This window comes from Aulonocara stuartgranti, assembly GCF_965226115.1.
Source record: "Aulonocara stuartgranti genome assembly, chromosome: 3".
NCBI lineage: Eukaryota > Metazoa > Chordata > Actinopteri > Cichliformes > Cichlidae > Aulonocara > Aulonocara stuartgranti.
The window spans coordinates 61,017,786-61,035,172 of NC_138941.1; the positions used below are offsets into that span (position 1 = coordinate 61,017,786).

Sequence of the window (17,387 nt, forward strand, 5' to 3'; positions counted from 1 at the left end):
GAGATGGAGGAGGAGAGGAGCGGGCTGTTTTTGAAGCTGGAGTTCCAAGTTAGGAGCATTTGGCCTCGCGGGGAGACTGAGGCTGTGACCGGTGTCAGTGAAGTTTGTTTTGAGGACAAAGAGGCTGCTGCTCTGCTCAGACCTGCAGGTAAACACAGTCCGCAGTGCTGCAGAAGGGTCGAGAGACACCCAGAGGAAACACGGAGAGCGATAAAGAGAGAGGGTGGCATGATTACATGTTAGTGACATTCCTGCACAGCCTCGTTCTGGCTCAGCTGCGGTGATGTTGTCTCCATGGAGATGAGGGAGATTCAGGGCATGTAAAAGGAGCAGAGTTTACTTAGATTTTTATTTTTTATTTGATGTTGTTTGTACATTTTTCTACATAAAGCCACACAGACTGCAGCTTAATGACAACTACAGTAAAGCATTAAAATACTGAAGGTGGCTGGTGATATCAGTGCTCAGGGAGGCATCCATCCATCCATCCATCCATCCATCCATCCATCCATCCATCCTCGATTCAGCTGTCACAGACAGGAGGACAAATAGAATCATTTACCCATATACCCTGCTGATTAAGATTGTGTTTGAGCGCTGGTTGGTGGTGTGCACATTTCTGTGTGTGCACATTTATAAAATAAAAGCACAGCAGGACCAGTGGCCTCTACGGCTCCACACAGAAGTTATGTGGGTGTGACATGTCCACATGTGAGTGTCTGCCTCGGTTCAAAATTAAATTTAGTTATTAAAGGATGAACCAGAGGCTCCGAGTGGACATCAGCGACCTCTGCTATAAGAGTTTGAAGCCTAATTTTAAAAGCAGAGCTAGTGTCTGTCTGCTGAACCCAGTCTGGGAGCTGTGGCCTGAAAGCTGAAGGACTGTCATTCTACTTTTTATTAGTCTAGGAACAACAAGTAAGCCTGCAGTCTAAGATTGAAGTGCTCTAATGGGACAATATATTTCCATGAAGATATGACAGGGTCTGATTATTAAAGAGCTTGTATGTGAGGAGCAGGATTTTAAATTCTGGATTTAACAGGGAGCCAATGAAGGAAAGCCAATGTGGGAGAGATTTTAGAAGAACGCAATCAATAATTTTTGATGTGTGACAGTCAAAACATTATGACTCTTGTCCCTGATTAAAAAGACCAAACTACATCCTCTGATAGGTTAGTGTTAGGGTGATCAGCAATGGCGACTGAATTACAAGGAGCCTCGATACACCAAATTTGGGCTAAGTGTGCTGTCAGGGTGAGGTAAAGAGAAGTAAATATTCAAATAATTTTAATAAAGGAGCCCATCTCACATTTTACAGAGACTACCTACAGTACATATACACATGAGTTTTACATCTTATCATCTTATACTAATATCACTTAAAAAAGTGAAACACATATAATATAATTAACTAATAGCATTAGTTAATATTAATTATTATCATTAGCACACTATAGTGCTGCATTATGATTATTTTAACCTGAAAGAAGAAATATAACATTAAGTTAAAAACACAAGGTGGAAAAAGATTTTAATAAAAAGTTATTAGTTTCAAACTATGAAACAAATGACATACGGTCATGTTGAATATAAAGTTTTCACAGGACTCTTAACAGTCATGGCAAAACAAAATAGCTCCCAGGGGGTGATTATCAGATGCATTTGATTAAATGATCATCAGGAAGTCCGAGCACATCTATAAAAGCAGAAGTTTTACACATTTGCAGGTCTGGAGCATTCAGCTGTGTTCCCACATCCAAGAAATTCACTGTGAGTTCAGACCCTCTGATGATCAGGGAAACTGCAAAATATCCAACTCTACAGGCCTCAGTCAGCATGTTAAACAGTGAAGTTCATGACGGTACAAATAAAAAAACTAGTTGTTTGGAAGCAGAAAGCCTCTTCACTCTAAAAAGAACAGAAGGTGCTCCTGAGCAAACCGCAAAACTTCTGGAACGACGTCCTTTAGACAGATGGGACCAAAATGATGTTGTGTGGAGCAAATCAGCACGAACACCTCAGACCAACAGTCAGCGAGGTGGTGGGGAGGTGATGATTTGCGCACCTTGCAGTCACTTGGTCCGTCATGAATTCCTCTGTGTACCAAAGTATGCTCGAGTCTAACGTAAGGCCATCTGTGTGACAACTAAAGCTTGGCTGAAACTGAGACATGGAACAGGATGATGATCACATGCACAGCAGCAAATCTACAACAGATTCCCTGAATATTAAAAGAGTCAGTGCAGCAGCGGTCAGGTCAAAGTCCAGACCTTCAGAGAGCTGTGCACGAACCTCAGTGACCTGAAGCAGAGAAGACAAAGTCATAGAGAAAATAATCACTTTAGCTTATTGCTGCTAAAGGTGGTTCAACTAAGCTAAGATCAAACCCAGCCCTCAATTAAAAAAACTGATTAAAAACAGAAAACTGTGCAACAAACAACAAACAGCTGCTCTGATTTCTGCTGAAAACATCTCTGACATATTTCAGAAAAGTGCCCAAACTTTTCAGATACTTTTTCTTTGACCTTCAGCATCGCTCTAAGTGTAAGCATACAACAAAGTTAGGAGCACTGCTCAATTTAGTGTATACAGAAAAACATAAATGAAATATGTTATATGCTATCATAAATAAAAATAAATGAATGAATAGGTAATATTAGTATAACAACACCCTGAATGTGTAACTCTTTCTGATGGGAGGGTTTAGCTCAAGTCTCTGAGTATGCTGTTAGACCAAACAGACAAGCTTCATTTTTTAGTTTAACTTTTACTTCCACACATTCAGAGCATTCCCCGGGAGCATCTGGTGGCTTTCAGAGGAACTGCGGCTTCGGGCATTTTTAGCACCCTCTGTTCTGTATATTCATATTTAATCAGCTCGGGTTCTGGTGCTGCTTACGTTTGTGAGTGTTTGGATCCCGGGTGACTAAAATAAGCCCGATCACATCGGCGTGAGAGCGTTCAGGCGACAGGGCTGCAAAAAACAGTCAGCTGACGATGCAGAGAGAAGAGAGAAGGAAGCTATATCAAGAAAGATGATGGAAGAGGGAGTGTGTGTGGGCGAAGTAAGAGAGGCTGTTGCCATGGCACTCTGCCACCTCCTGTTCCCTCCACCTGTTACAAATAACACACTGCGATGGAGACATTAATGTGGCGTCAGAAGCGCTGCGGCCTTCAGTTTCTGTCATCTGCAGCCACTGACTCACACTCTGTACAGTATTTGGCTGCTTTAGATTTTCCAGATTCTCCTACATCGCAGAGGCATCTCATTGGCCCCAGACTCATCCTGCAGCAGGACAGCAAGCCCTAGCATCCAGCCACAGTCACAAAGAACCAAATTCAACTGCGAGAGGAATGAGATTTGTGCTCTTTCAGGTTCTCAAGAGCACAAATCTTAACATCATGGCGTCTAAAATCAACCGAGCCCTGCATGACGAGTCCACCACCAACTTCAAAATGTGGGGCACAAGTGTGTTTTGTACCTTACTCTGTAAGAAGGTGGTTATTTAATAAAAAGTCCTTATTTTGTTCTGAATTTACATTTAGAGCCTAAAACTTTCCATACTCCTGTAGCGAAGGACTATAAGGAAAAACTAAAGGAGTCCAAGCACTGATCCAAAAACCATTTGCTGACTCTGGATGGCATTACCTTCACCTCCAATACACTGTGAAAAATCTTGGAGTCGGTTTTGACCAGGATATGTCCATCAGTGCACATATTAAACAAATACGTAGGACTTCTTTCTTCTATTTGTGCAAAATTTCTAAAATTAGAAATATCCTGTCTCAGAGTGTCTACTGTAATTCATTATTATCAGGATGTCCTAAAAACTCACTGAAAAGCCTTCAGTTAATCCAAAATGCTGCAGCAAGAGTCCTGACAGGGACTAGAAAGAGAGAGCATATTTCTCCTGCTTTGGCTTGCCTTCATTGGCTTCCTGTTAAATCCAGAATTGAATTCAAAATCCTGCTCCTCACATACAAGGTCTTAAATAATCAGGCCCCATCTTATCTTAATGACCTTGTAGTACCATATCACCCTATTAGAGCACTTCGCTCTCGCTCTGCAGGCCTACTTGTTGTTCCTAGAGTATTTAAAAGTAGAATGGGAGGGAGAGCCTTCAGTTTTCAGGGCCCTCTTCTGTGGAACCAGCTTCCAGTTTGGATTCGGGAGACAGACACTATCTCTACTTTTAAGATTAGCTTAAAACTTTCCTTTTTGCTAAAGCATATAGTTAGGGCTGGACCAGGTGACCCTGAATCCTCCCTTAGTTATGCTGCAATAGACATAGGCTGCCGGGGGATTCCCATGATGCATTGAGTGTTTCCTTTCCAGTCACCTTTCTCACTCACTATGTGTTAATAGACATCTCTGCATTGAATCATACCTGTTATTAATCTCTGTCTCTCTTTCACAGAATGTCCTTGTGTTGTCTTCCTCCCTCCAGCCCCAGCCGGTCATGACAGATGGCCACCTGGGTGGTACAGGAAGTTTCTTGCTGTTAAAAGGGTGTTTTTCCTTCCCACTGTCACCCAGTGCTTGCTCATAAACAGTGTTGGGAAGGTTACTTTTAAAATGTATTCCACTACAGATTACAGAATACATGCCCCAAAATGTATTTTGTAATGTATTCCTATAAGTTGCTCACTGAGAGTAGGCTAACGTATTTTTGAATATCATGAATGTACTATTGCTGTGTGATTTATTACTGTTACTGAAGGTTACTCCCCATACCAATACCAATTTAAATCTTAACATAAAATGAGTAACAGTAGGGTGGACGAAAGGCTGCACTTTTTGCAGTCATCTCGTATAGAAAACCATTTCTGTATCAGTAATATGTTTTCTTTTTGTCTGTTAATAATCATGTGGAACTGCACATGATTATTTGCAGCTAGCAGGTTGTTAATGCTATCCATCAAGTCTAAAAACAGCATGTTAATACATGGAGATCCTGAAGGCTGCTCCAAAAATGATCAGCTTATACTTTAAATATTTGTTCAGTTCTCTTCCAAACCAGCTGTCTATTGTAAGTTTTGAGTGCTTAAAGTGTTCTAACATCCCATGTTTGTTTTTATTCAGGTACAAATTTGCACTGCTTTTATTAAGAGATGAAGCTTGTGTTTCTGTCATGTAGTGATTGTGGTTAACTGTATGAAGCTTATTAGATATTATGAAACCAATGATATTTTTAAATTATCTTTTTTTTTTAAAAAGAAACCTACTACATCATCTGTAATTTTTTTATGTCATGTGTAATTTCCATTGCAAATATTAATCACAGTTAAATTACGAGTCAGTCTAACCTCAGCTAACGCCAGCTAATAATGGCAGATACTGAAGTTTCGCCCATCCCATTCATCTTATGAAGTGGTGTCGGAATTTCCAAGTAAGAAAAGCATTCCTGCCCGTGTACCGCTGGCTCTGAGTCCATTGTGTAACTGAGGCCACCAACATTAACAGAATACTTACATTAGAGCCTCTTATTATGTCTTTTGTTTGCGTTTTGGGCAATCAGAATCCAAATCAGAGAAACTGCATTAATCCCAGATGGAAATTGAGTAAAAAAATAAATAAATAAAAATGATTCAAACCCCAGCCAGCAGCCCTTAACCATGTGTCATATGAGTGCATGATCAGCCAACTGAGCTAAAGTGGACCCAACTCTGTTTAATCACCAAAATTGGAGAAGCGATAGAGAGGGGATAGCCTAACATATGAAACAGGAAATGACTGCAAAAGGTGGTATTCTAAATAAAGCATTGTTTGATTGTTGGTGTTTTCTCTGTATTATTACACAATCTTTACTGTACAATACAAAACACCTTGAAGTGACTGTTGTTGTGATTTGGTGCTATATAAATAAAACTGAATTGAAATTGAATATGTGCCTTTTTGACTCTCTGAAATGTTCATGGAGTTAACCTGAGGTCCAGTAATAAGTGCTACACGGGTCTTTATATAAGAACAGAAACAGACTTTTCCCGTATCACTGTACCACAGAGTTACTCAAACAAGAGTCAAATTAAAAAGAGACCACAATGAAGCCAAAAACAAAGCTCAAAACTAGTTTTTAAAACAAGTTAATTTGTCAAACACAACATAACAAATATAATTAAGCAACAACAGACAGCATAATACAAACTCACATAAGTATACACAAACACACACACCATCTCATTTTGTGTCATTATAATAAATATAAATATATAATAAATATGATGTAAAATGGTAGTTTAGAGTGAGTCTCAGTCCATGGTTAAAGGCGTTTTATTTTGAAACCCTTCAGCTTTAGAGCAGCAGTTGTAAATGTTTGCTGAGCCTCCTGTGGACATTTGGGTATCTGTGCTGCTGCTGAACAAACAGACAACGAATGATAGACTAATAACAGTAACAGCTCGTTAACACATTAATAAGTGCTTTGAAACGCTCACAAATCCACTGGTGTGCATCTGGCATGTGGTCCATTGATTTACAGCTATCCAGGAGATAAATTCGAATATCACCTTGAAGTTTCATCCTGTGGTGAAACAGAACAAACTGACTTGGATGAAACCCACTGACGAGGTCGTATTCTCCTTTAAGGTTGCTATGGGAACCAGATATGCAGCTTGATAACATCAAGGTTGTCGAACCAACATAAACACCCGCCAGCGAGCGCACACACACATTCACGGTCATACGTAAGTAACAAAAACAACTCCCGCATACACACACAGCGACCTCTCCAAGGTTTTTTTGTGCGTGTAAGAGGTTAAAGCCGGGGCTCTCCAGCGTCTCCCTGCACTCTCCTCCACCTCACCGCAGACATGCTCACCTGTCTCCTCTCATTCCTGTCTCCTTCGCTCTCTCCCTCTGTCCTTATCACCCTTTTTACTGTCGTAGTGGTCGTCCTGTTCTTGACCACATGCCGGCTCGTTCCTGTAACCGAACCCTCGGCTCGGGGCTCCATCCCCTGCCTGCCACGGCTCCCCTTCCTGGGCAGTCTCCCCTGGCTTGGAGGAGGCCTCCCACCTCATCTCCTCTTCACGCAGATGTCCCACAGGTGAGATCGGCATGTTAATTTTCTGGTCGTGAGTTTGGTCACGAGTTTTGTCAGGAGGAATCAGTCATGTTTACAAGACAGCAATCAGTCACAGATATGGAAGGACTGGTTCATTTTTAGGGACACTTTGGCAGGACCTTTTAACGTGTAGTCATGTTTGAGAAGACTAGTTAATGTTAGTCGGCAAATATTCCTTCAGTTGGGGGACAAAATAAGTGGAAAACCTAGTGCATGTTTAGGAAGACAAACTATACAAATATGTATATCTTTGGGGGACTACTACTACTACTTATCATGGAATGAGTAGTTGATGTTTGAGAGGAATACTTAATATTAACTTTAGTAGCAGGGCTGGACTGGGACAAAAAATCGGCCCAGACATTTTGACTGGAGACCGGCCCACCAGGTATTATAGGAAAAACCACAAATCCTCTGAATGAAAACAAACGCCGTTGTCACAGTGATGTACACTGTCTTGTTGGTATATATGTATCAATCTAATAAACTTAAACCTACACCATCCTCCCTATTCTGGTATTCTAAACAGTACCTGAAAGTAGACTGCTTGGTCGAGTTAACCTCCTGAACTATCTACAACACATGGTGAAAACCTGAAATTAAGACGGAGAAGACTAGAGGTGAGACATGATCATTACTGATTACTGATGACAGATTTAGATATATTTCCATAAACCATTCATTTACCACATCAATAAACAGCATGGCAGGGCAAAATATTTTTTCTAACATGGCAACCTTTAAAAAGTGAAAGGAGACAGAAAGACAGGTGAGAAAGAATAAAGCTTAAGTGACTTTTTGATGGCATTTTACACAAAGTATTGGTGCAGTATCTAGAAAATGTGGGAAAATACTGGCATCATGTACAGTACTTAGCTACTCAAAAAATTACTATGTACAATAATGGATTTCTATATTTTACATCAGATGAAAAGGTTTGTTGTAAGATTCAGATAATTATTTATTCAAAGTTTTTTGATGACATAACAAAGAAAAGTATTTCTTTGTGCCCCCCTCTCCCTGTTAATGCCCTACATGCCCACCTGGCAACACTTTGCTAGATCCACCCCTGCAAAGTTACCAGCTGTCAGCTACCTAAAAAAGGATCCTGGTGTTATTTGTCTCTCAGAAACAGTTCATAACTTCCCTTCAACTCATTCATGTCACCTAAAAGGTAAACCTGTTTCTTCATCACAGCTCTGATGATTCAGTAAGGACATCTCCTGGTTTCATCTTCATGTTTCCCTCTCACCAGATAACCAAACCGACATCATGACCAACAGCTTTACAGCTGTGGCTCCAGCAAACATCAGCTGATACTAGAAATTAATATTAAATAAATTCTAACAACAGCTGATCAAGCTTAAACGTGCTGCTGTTGTTTAGCGCGACATCCGCTGGTTTCCTCTTTCTGGCGCAAAGTGGGCGATAAACAAACAAGAGAGAAAAGCCGATCAGCTGATCATTGATCAGTTTTATGATTGAAGTAGAAACAGGAGAGGGAGGGGGGAGAGAATGAGAGAGGAAGAGGCAGCTGTGCAGCAAAGACACAGAATAACTCCAACTTTGTGTCCGTGACAAACTGTTCCTTTTCACCTCAATACCAAACGCACAATATTTTCTCTGAATACAAGGCGACTCTGTTTTTTACGGGACAGTTGGAAACTCTAATAACTAACCTTATAAATAAAATAAGATAAAACAAGTTCAACATCAATAAAATCATAGCACCCGCCCAGCTGTATAGAAACTCCGTCATGCTAGCTACTCGAGTTATTGTAACTGACTGTAAAAAGTCAGCATAACGAAAATAAACTACACTTAAACTTTATATCTGACCCAGATAGACTGCAGGTCATAACTTCTTACCTGAAGTTCAGTTCACCACCTCAGGTCTCTGCTCCTCCTGCCTTTCCGTCATCCACCTGCCAGCGTGTTGCACCTGCTGGCCTCCACCACTTGCTAATGTTACTGAATCTGTGGAAGCTCCGCAATAGCCACCACCAAACAGTCATTTTTACACATCTCCCTTCATCTGGCCAATCCACCACCTCAAGTTCAAGTTCAAGTTCAAATTTTATTCGCCACATGCAGGTTGCCCAGACCCGCCTTGTGTTCCCAGGAGGCAACAAGCATCGAAGGCATTGGAAGGAGGGGGGGATATGTGAGTGCTTATCAGTGTAAGTGTATGTGTGAGCGTGTCCATAGTTCAGCTGAGACAGTGTCCTTCACCCTATCAGGCTAAGTAAACAGTCTACCAGCCAACCCAGGTGGCCTTGCATGGGATGGGAAGAATAGTCATCACACAGTCGTTATCAGGGAGTTTTTGTTCGGCTCCAGCCTTGGGCCCGTGCAGCTGGCACCGTGGTGTCCGCATGTTGAATATTGTTGATTTTTCTTTTATGCAAGCAGCTCAGGAGAATTTCAAAGTTGTTCTTTAACACTCCGACACTGGTCTCTCAATTTCCCGTTGGAGAACCGCGAGCCTCCCCATGATGGTATCAAACTTCTGTTCCGTGGTGTTGTCATTCTTGTGATTCTGAGACCCCACAACATGCAGTGAGCCGTTCTGTGATGTGATCCAACTTTCACTCAAGGGTCTCATTTTGAGCAGGCCTCTCTTTGATGTATCCCAATATACGCTCAATGGTGTTATTTTGAGTCTTCACGGCAGCTGTAAGCGTCTCCAAGATGTTAACCATGCTGCGTTCGTTGTGAGAGGCCGGGGGGGGGGGGGGGGGGGGGGGGGGTTGAACAGTCGGTTCCGCTGTCTTAATTCTCCGATAAGCCAGGGCCAAGCAAACTCCGATCAGCAAGAACCCTGTTATCATGGTTCCGCATAGGTAGATATCTTCAGCGTCCTCGATCGACAGTCCCGCCAGGCACATGATCCTCCAGTTCTGCCACCCGTCCATCGTGTATCCGGCAGGGAAAGTCCCTCCAGGGCACTCGGGCTCTCCCGAGCCCAGACTTCTCATTGAGAAAAGGGTGTCAATAGCATTCAGAGACCAGTTGATCAAATCCATAATTCTCTTTTAGGTTTTAGAAACAGACAGTGAGAGACGGTTCAAGGGAAAGTAATGCACACGAGACAAGACAAGGACACAAGAGGCTAAGCAGGGAAGATAAGGGGAAGGAGGAGAGGAGAAAAAGTGAGACTGCCTTCACCGAGAGCCAAACGAGAAACACCTTTCAGTGTTTATACCATTACGGGAAAAAAAAAAACCATCGGCCCATAAAAACGAAAAATGCCCAGTATGCCCGATGGCCAGTCCAGCTATGTTTAGTAGGTAAATGTATATATATATATATATCTACATATATATATATATATATATCTACATATATATATATATATATATATATATATATATATATATATATATATATATATATATATATATATATATATATATATGTAGATATATATATATATATATGTATATATAAATCCATAAATCCATAAATCCATTATGGAAGTACTGGTTAATGTTTGGGGGGACTAGTTAAAGGATAGGAGGACAGGTTAATGTTTGTAAGTATGCATTCATTATTGGAGATCTAGATAATGTTGAGGAGGACAAGTAAATGTTAGTGATGTAAATATTAAATGTTAAATAAATATAGTAAATATTTATGAGTGGGGGAGGATGAGTTAGTGTGTATAAGGACAATTTACTGATTACTATGACTAGTTAGTGTATCTCAATTCACTGTGGTCACGTTTTTATGCATCAGTGTCCGCACTGTTCCATTTCAGGTATGGGCCTCTGTTTGGGCTCTACCTCGGTCCTCACTACACTGTGGTCATAAACAGCCATCAACATGCCAGAGAGGTTCTGATGCAGAAAGGCAAGGACTTTGCTGGACGGCCGAGCATGGTGAGACATGCAGATGTAAAGACAGAGAAAATACCCACATGATATTCTGTTCCAACAATTGCCCAGATTCTTCAATTTAATTATGTTTTTGCAGCTTGAAGGGCATAAAGAGGGTATATGGAGGTTCATGATCTAAATTTAATTTTAACTGGACTGGTTAGTTTCTAAAGTGGGAAATGATTTTAGGCTCTTTAGTGTTTGATTTTCTGGATTTTTTCTGGAATACTTTGGGTTTTAGGCTGTTGGTTAGACCCTTTGGTACTTAATGACACTCATGTCTTATGTGATCTGTGATAATTGAGAAATAATTTTATTCAGTTTGATAAAATTTCATTTCAACAACTGCTCCCTAAAAGAGCTTTACATTATAGGGTAATGACTCTAAAGAGCCCCCAACAATCATATCGTTATCCACCAAGCGCTTGGCGAAGGAAGGAAAAACTCCCTTTTTGTAACCTGTATATATATTGATAATGACCAGAATTCTTCAATTCTTCACTATAGCTTTAGTGTACTGCTCTCCTTGTGTGTGCAGGTACACAATTCACGCAGCCAGCCAAACTCCATTTGAAAGAATACGTGAGTCAGCATATAGCGTCCAAGCTCCAGGTGCTTTATTTTACATTGCACCGCCATACACCATTGAATCTGAGGGAAACTAAAACATAAGAAGAAATAATACAATAGTAAGGTGATTAACACAATGATATATTACAAATGCCATTATCTACTCTATAGCAAGTCAAGGCTAGCAACAAAAGACAAAGACATATTCATGTAATAGGTCATCCTATGTATACATGACATGTGGTTAGCTTAGCAAATTTAGCAAATGTTACTAAAATATGGCTCTATACTGTTAAGTCAACAAGTACTTACAGACGCTGCTTTCGAAGGCATAAACAAGAAAGAGGATTGCAGTGGATAACTACAGGAACCCTTCAGCACATGTGAACCTGCTTACCCTAACTAACATGGTCATCTTCTTGTTCTGGGTCAAAGTGCATGTCACATTAACAACAATTTACAAGGCCCAGTAGGGGGCAATAAACTCAAGGCAGAACATCCAGTTTATGGAACATTTTACCTAAATCAAAAAACTATATAACTCATATTTCATTTTACAAAAATTATTTTATTTTTTTTTACAAAGTTTATTTGAGGTTAACGCTTATCCATAATTATAAACCCTTCACCTTTACTGTACTTCCCACCCTTAATTAAACACATGTGAAGTCTTTCATTAAGATGCCCCTAGCTTAGTGAGAACCTCAGTAATGTAACTGTTACGTAATGTGGATTTTCCTATGTATATTTCATGCCTGTAAACCATTTCACAGCTACTCTGATGTGAAAAACACAACAGAAGAAAAACCCACTGCATTTTTAGAAAACCCTTCACAGAAATAATACTGTTGGTTTTCGTCCTTGGTGTCAGGTCAATGTCATTTCCTGTCTCTGTGCTGCTCTCAGCAGTGTCCTTGTCTGAATATTTTTCTTCCATTTTATTTTGAAGTACTGTTTTGAAACTGTTCTTACATTCATCCTTGTTTTTCCCTGCAGGTCACCACCAACCTGCTGACCAGAGGAGGCAAAGACATCGCATTTTCAGACTACACCCCTCTCTGGAAGCATCACCGTCGCCTCGTCCACAACTCCTTCACTCTGTTCGGAGAAGGAACAACTCGATTGCAAGACATCGGTACTTGGCTCCATCCTGCCACTTGATTTTAATTCACCCATCTGTTTCGTAAAAAAAAAACAAAACAAAACCCCACACTTCTAATATTTTAACAGGTTTAGCTGAAGTACACTGCTGTTTGACAGGCAAAGTAAAAAATATTCATCAAAATCAGCATCAAGCTAACGTAAACCTAAATAGCCTTCAGGTTGGCATGGGAATTCAGAAGAAATGTTTAATATAAGGCAAAAAGGAAATGCTTTTTCAAATGTGCCAGTTTATGTTGATTGTTTGATGGATATAAACAGCATGTAACTCCATAGACTATAAATAGTTCATTCAGAATATGAAGAAACAGACTTTTAGTTTTTTTTAAATGTCTCTGTATTGTACTGAAGCGATACCTACTGATGCTGGCAAAGGGTCAGGCAGTACTTTTATGTACAACCACTTCCTACCACAAGACAGTGCAGCGACTCTCTGTAACCCTGATTTATGGTACCTTCAGAAAAACCTTTAATTTCAAAAGTGTTTTGTTGAAATTCTGATTGTGCCATTTTCTGATCTTTTTTCTTTTTCTTTACATTTTTTATCATTTCTTTCTTCAGTTCTGTCTGAGGTGGACAGTCTGTGTGTTGAGCTGTTGTCCAGCGAAAAGCAGGGGTTTGATCCATCCTCTGCAGTAACCAGAGCCGTCACGAATATTATTTGCACACTAGTGTTCAGTGCCACCTATCGACACGGCGATGCTGAGCTGCAGGAGGTGATTCAATACAACAATGGGATTGTGGAAACAATTGCCAGGGGAGGACTGGTTGACATCTACCCCTGGCTGAAGGTATAATTCTATACTTGGTACTGAGGTGCTCTGTATACAATCTTATATCCTATATCTGTTTGAAAAAAAAGAAGAAGAAAATTGCCCTTTTTGAAAAAGTCAAACTCAAACTCACTCAAACTTTATTTAAAGATGTCAACTGACAAATTAACAAATACATGTAAATATTTAACTTTAGAGAACACATTTCTTCTCACTGTGTTGCTAAAATGATCAGCTAAAACTTTCTCAAGGACTTATTGTCACCATTTGGTGACAGCTGGAGCTGTATGATTCAACTTAACCTTTACATAGAAACAAACAAAAATAAAACATGAGGACTTACTGATAAGTTGTAAAAATATGATACAAGGCCCAAATATTTGGCAGTTAAAAAAAGATCCAAAACCATCCAGTGATGGCATTTATAGTAACACAAGCAAAACATTGCTTCTTTCCTTGTCTGAATAAACTGTAAGAGTCTAACTCTATCCCGCAGGTATTCCCCAACAAGTCTCTCAGTAAATTGAAGAAGTGTATCACTATCAGAGACCAACTACTGACCCGCAAACTGCAGGAACACAAGGTAATAAACAAACTTACACTACTTTAATATAAGCAAACAGAATGGATTTTTATCATAGAAACACATCACGTAGCATCAGGAGTCACTCAAGGCTCAAAACTTGAAGATGGGTCTCTCCAGTAGGCAACGTCAGGATTTTGTCTTGGGGAAATAAGGAACACACAGCATAACAGTGTGGCATTGTGGGTATATTAAACCCTTAAAGATGAGATAAAGGTTTCAATTTATAATGTATGAAGCACGTGTTGTTGCCTGTGTTTCAAAATATATTTACATATCTTCAAACAATTCTAGAAAATTGTCTTTGATCTTGCCTGATTTTTTGTTTTGTTTTACCTGATCTGTTTTCAGTTATCAAGAAGTGACGGAGAACCACGTGACCTCCTGGATGCCTTGTTAAAGGGCCAGACTGGTGGGCAGGGTCAAAAATCTTCGGAGCCAAAAGACGACGAGTTAACTGACGACCATGTCCTGATGACAGCGGCCGAGACTTTTGGAGCTGGAGTGGAGACAACATCCACCACACTACTGTGGATTCTGGCCTACCTGTTGCATCACCCTGAGGTAGAAACATAATGTCGGTCAAAGAAATGTAAAAGAAAAGGCATTATGAGGACTTTCTGTTTATCAGCCCAACAAGAAAAACATGAAGACGTTTGGGCAGAAAACTGGCGGCATATAAGACACTTCATCTTGTGCCCTCCATCATGCTCGATGCCTTTTCTGTAGTCTTTAATTATGAATGGTCAATTTGGTCTGCCAATATGCTTCACCCACTCTAGGTCCAGGAGCGCGTGCAGAAGGAGCTGGATGAGCATGTTGGCAGTGAGCGGACTGTGACCATATCAGACCGTGGTCAGCTGCCGTACCTGAACAGTGTCATTAACGAGGGCATGAGGATCCGGCCAGTGAGTCCCGTGCTGATCCCACACACCGCTATGACCAACAGCAGGTAGACCAGTTTAAATCTGTATTGCAGCCATTGCTGATTTGTTTAGTACATTAAGTTTCTTGTTATGATGAAAATGTGAACAAGGAAACATTAGCTTATTTTCTCCATCCATTGTCTTCTGCTGAACTGAAGCACTGTTAGCTAAAAAAAGATTACAACAGAAATGCATTATAAGGTAATCTGATTGTTTTGTATAATAAGAAAACCTTAAATAACTGGGGATCTCTGGTAGCATTGGAGGCCACATTGTCAGCAAGGGGACACGTGTTTTGGTCAACATGTGGTCGATTCACCACGACCCCCATCACTGGGACAAACCTGATTTGTTCAAACCAGGTTAACAGATGCACATAAACACCAACAATGTAACTCCAGCTTTTTTTAAAAAAGAGCACCTGATCACACCACCTTCTCCTGTGTTGTCCCATCATTTCAGAACGTTTTCTTGACCACCGTGGTCAGCAGGTCACACCCTCCTCTTTCCTTCCATTTGGGGCGGGACCTCGAGTCTGCGTTGGCAAATCACTGGCTATCCTGGAGCTTTTCCTTTTCTTGTCCTCTCTGCTCCAGCGAATGAGCTTCAGGGTGCCACATGGTGCTCCTCTGCCCAACTTGCAGGGACGGTTGGGTGTGGTGTTGCAGCCATTGCCTTTTAAAGTTGTTGTTATTCCCAGGGCTGGATGGGAGGATGGAGGAAAATGACAGAGTGGAGGCAGACAGTCAGGCTGGGTGATGAGAAACAGAAACGTAAATTGCTCATTCCATGTCATTTCATCACGTGCCTCCTACTGCCCAAAATCCAAGCAAAAAAAAAAAAAAAAAGGAAGAAAACCAAATTCAGGTGAAAGATACACCTCTTAATAGCAACAGAGAGAGGAATACCAGTTTGTGGTGTCTCTGCTGTCATTAGTTTTCTCACAAAAAACAAAACAAAACAAAAACAGAGAAAAAAAATGTTTTTAAATGTTTTTGTTGCATTGTTTTTTGAGGATTCATGTTTGCAAGTCCTTTATCCAATATGAAATTTTACATAAAGATGTGAATCTTAACCTTGGGATTTTTTTCAGGCAAAGGGGAGATTTTATTAAAGCTTATGAACTGTGATGGAGCCATACCATAACCATAATGCACATATAGCTAAGAGAGTAAGCTAAGCACTTCCATAACCATTAAACTAACCCATTAAACCATTATTCTAGTCAAAATATTCTATATTGTTGTTGTTCTTTAGGAAGCTCTTTGTCGTAACATACTTCCATCATATTTGGATAAAACAAAAAACACAGTTATTTTGTTAAATAAACATTGGGTAGATCTGACCAATAAACGTGTTACTAATTAGTATAAAATTATTATGAAGTATACCATATAAAGTATTAGTATAAAACTAGCAACTATCACCTGCCACTATTGCCGTTTTTAGGGGGTTTTCCTACCCGTGCAGTTTGGTCAGTTCAAGTCAAACTCTGGTTGAGAGGTGTCACACTTTGCGCTTGGTAACAGGAATGTCCTGTGGATTTTTTCCCCACATTTTGGCTCACATGATAACAGTGTTTTAATGACCCACAGGAATGCCTAAAAAAAAGTATGACCAAGAGGGGTTAAATACTCTGGGCTGTCAGTTATTTTAGAAGAATCCTCCTGGATGCAAGGCAAAACAACTTCACATAGTCCAGTTGACTTCATTTTAACCACTCAAGGTGTGTTCAGTTGTGAATATGGGCATCACACTTAGACGTGGGCCAATATGAGTGGACAGAGACCCTTTAGTGGTTTTGGTCGGGTTTCAAACAAACTCCAAAGCAGTTTTTTATAGAACCATCCGACTCAAGTACTAGGTCTATGCTGCAGTTTTGAGTTAGACGGCCCGTAGCCAGCCATGGTCTGCAATCTGGTGTGCAGCAGAGCACTACAGACACAGACTACAGTTCATCCTGAAATATCATCTAATATAATGAGTTTGTAAACTACAGGTATGAAAATGCCCTGAGAAGATTGACAAGAAATTGTTTGACTTGGTAGTTTTATGCTGAATTCCCTTCCTGACACGACAAGCAAACTTATGTCCCCAGCTGGAATCAAAGTTTACCACCACACTATGAAACCAGGTACTGATTTCTTCTTTAAATAACAGACAAAAAATGTACAAGAACACTGTAAATCCTTAGAAATGTTAGTGTAATGGTGGAACCTTCCCTACAGCTTCAAGCTGCTAATACCTTCAAATTTTCACTACTTTTTTTAAACTTTAGTATTAACGACTATGTGATAATTTTATTACTTGTTCAATCATCATCTGTAATTGTTACAAAATACAGTCTGTCATTATTATTATTTCAAATGAATAAATGATGACTAATCTTCAGTGTGGTTGTAGCACTTCTTCATTTTCTGTCCTATATGGA

General features: G+C 40.2%; 1 protein-coding gene across 2 annotated transcripts; it reads left to right on the top strand.

Annotated features, from left to right (window-relative positions):
* The first annotated feature begins 6,704 nt into the window (after positions 1-6,704).
* On the top strand, positions 6,705-17,347 carry cyp17a2 (cytochrome P450, family 17, subfamily A, polypeptide 2). Of its 2 annotated transcripts, XM_082528104.1 has the most exons (9): positions 6,705-7,047; positions 10,826-10,946; positions 12,510-12,648; positions 13,236-13,465; positions 13,944-14,030; positions 14,382-14,594; positions 14,813-14,982; positions 15,215-15,318; positions 15,419-17,347. In XM_082528104.1, exons 1-9 carry the CDS (start codon positions 6,812-6,814, stop codon positions 15,682-15,684), a joined length of 1,566 nt encoding a protein of 521 aa, XP_082384230.1. In that variant the 5' UTR covers positions 6,705-6,811; the 3' UTR covers positions 15,685-17,347. The 2 variants fall into 2 exon arrangements, with proteins under 2 accessions (XP_082384230.1, XP_082384231.1); XM_082528105.1 differs by lacking the exon at positions 10,826-10,946 and having other exon boundaries at positions 6,815-7,047.
* The last annotated feature ends 40 nt before the right edge of the window (positions 17,348-17,387 follow it).

Bases quoted from the DNA above. Each gene is read 5' to 3' on its own strand.
- cyp17a2 (XM_082528104.1), top strand. From the start codon at position 6,812: ATGCTCACCTGTCTCCTCTCATTCCTGTCTCCTTCGCTCTCTCCCTCT. The intron at 7,048-10,825 runs GTGAGATCGGCA...GTTCCATTTCAG, and splicing joins TTCACGCAGATGTCCCACAG to GTATGGGCCTCTGTTTGGGC. The intron at 14,595-14,812 runs GTAGAAACATAA...CACCCACTCTAG, and splicing joins ACCTGTTGCATCACCCTGAG to GTCCAGGAGCGCGTGCAGAA.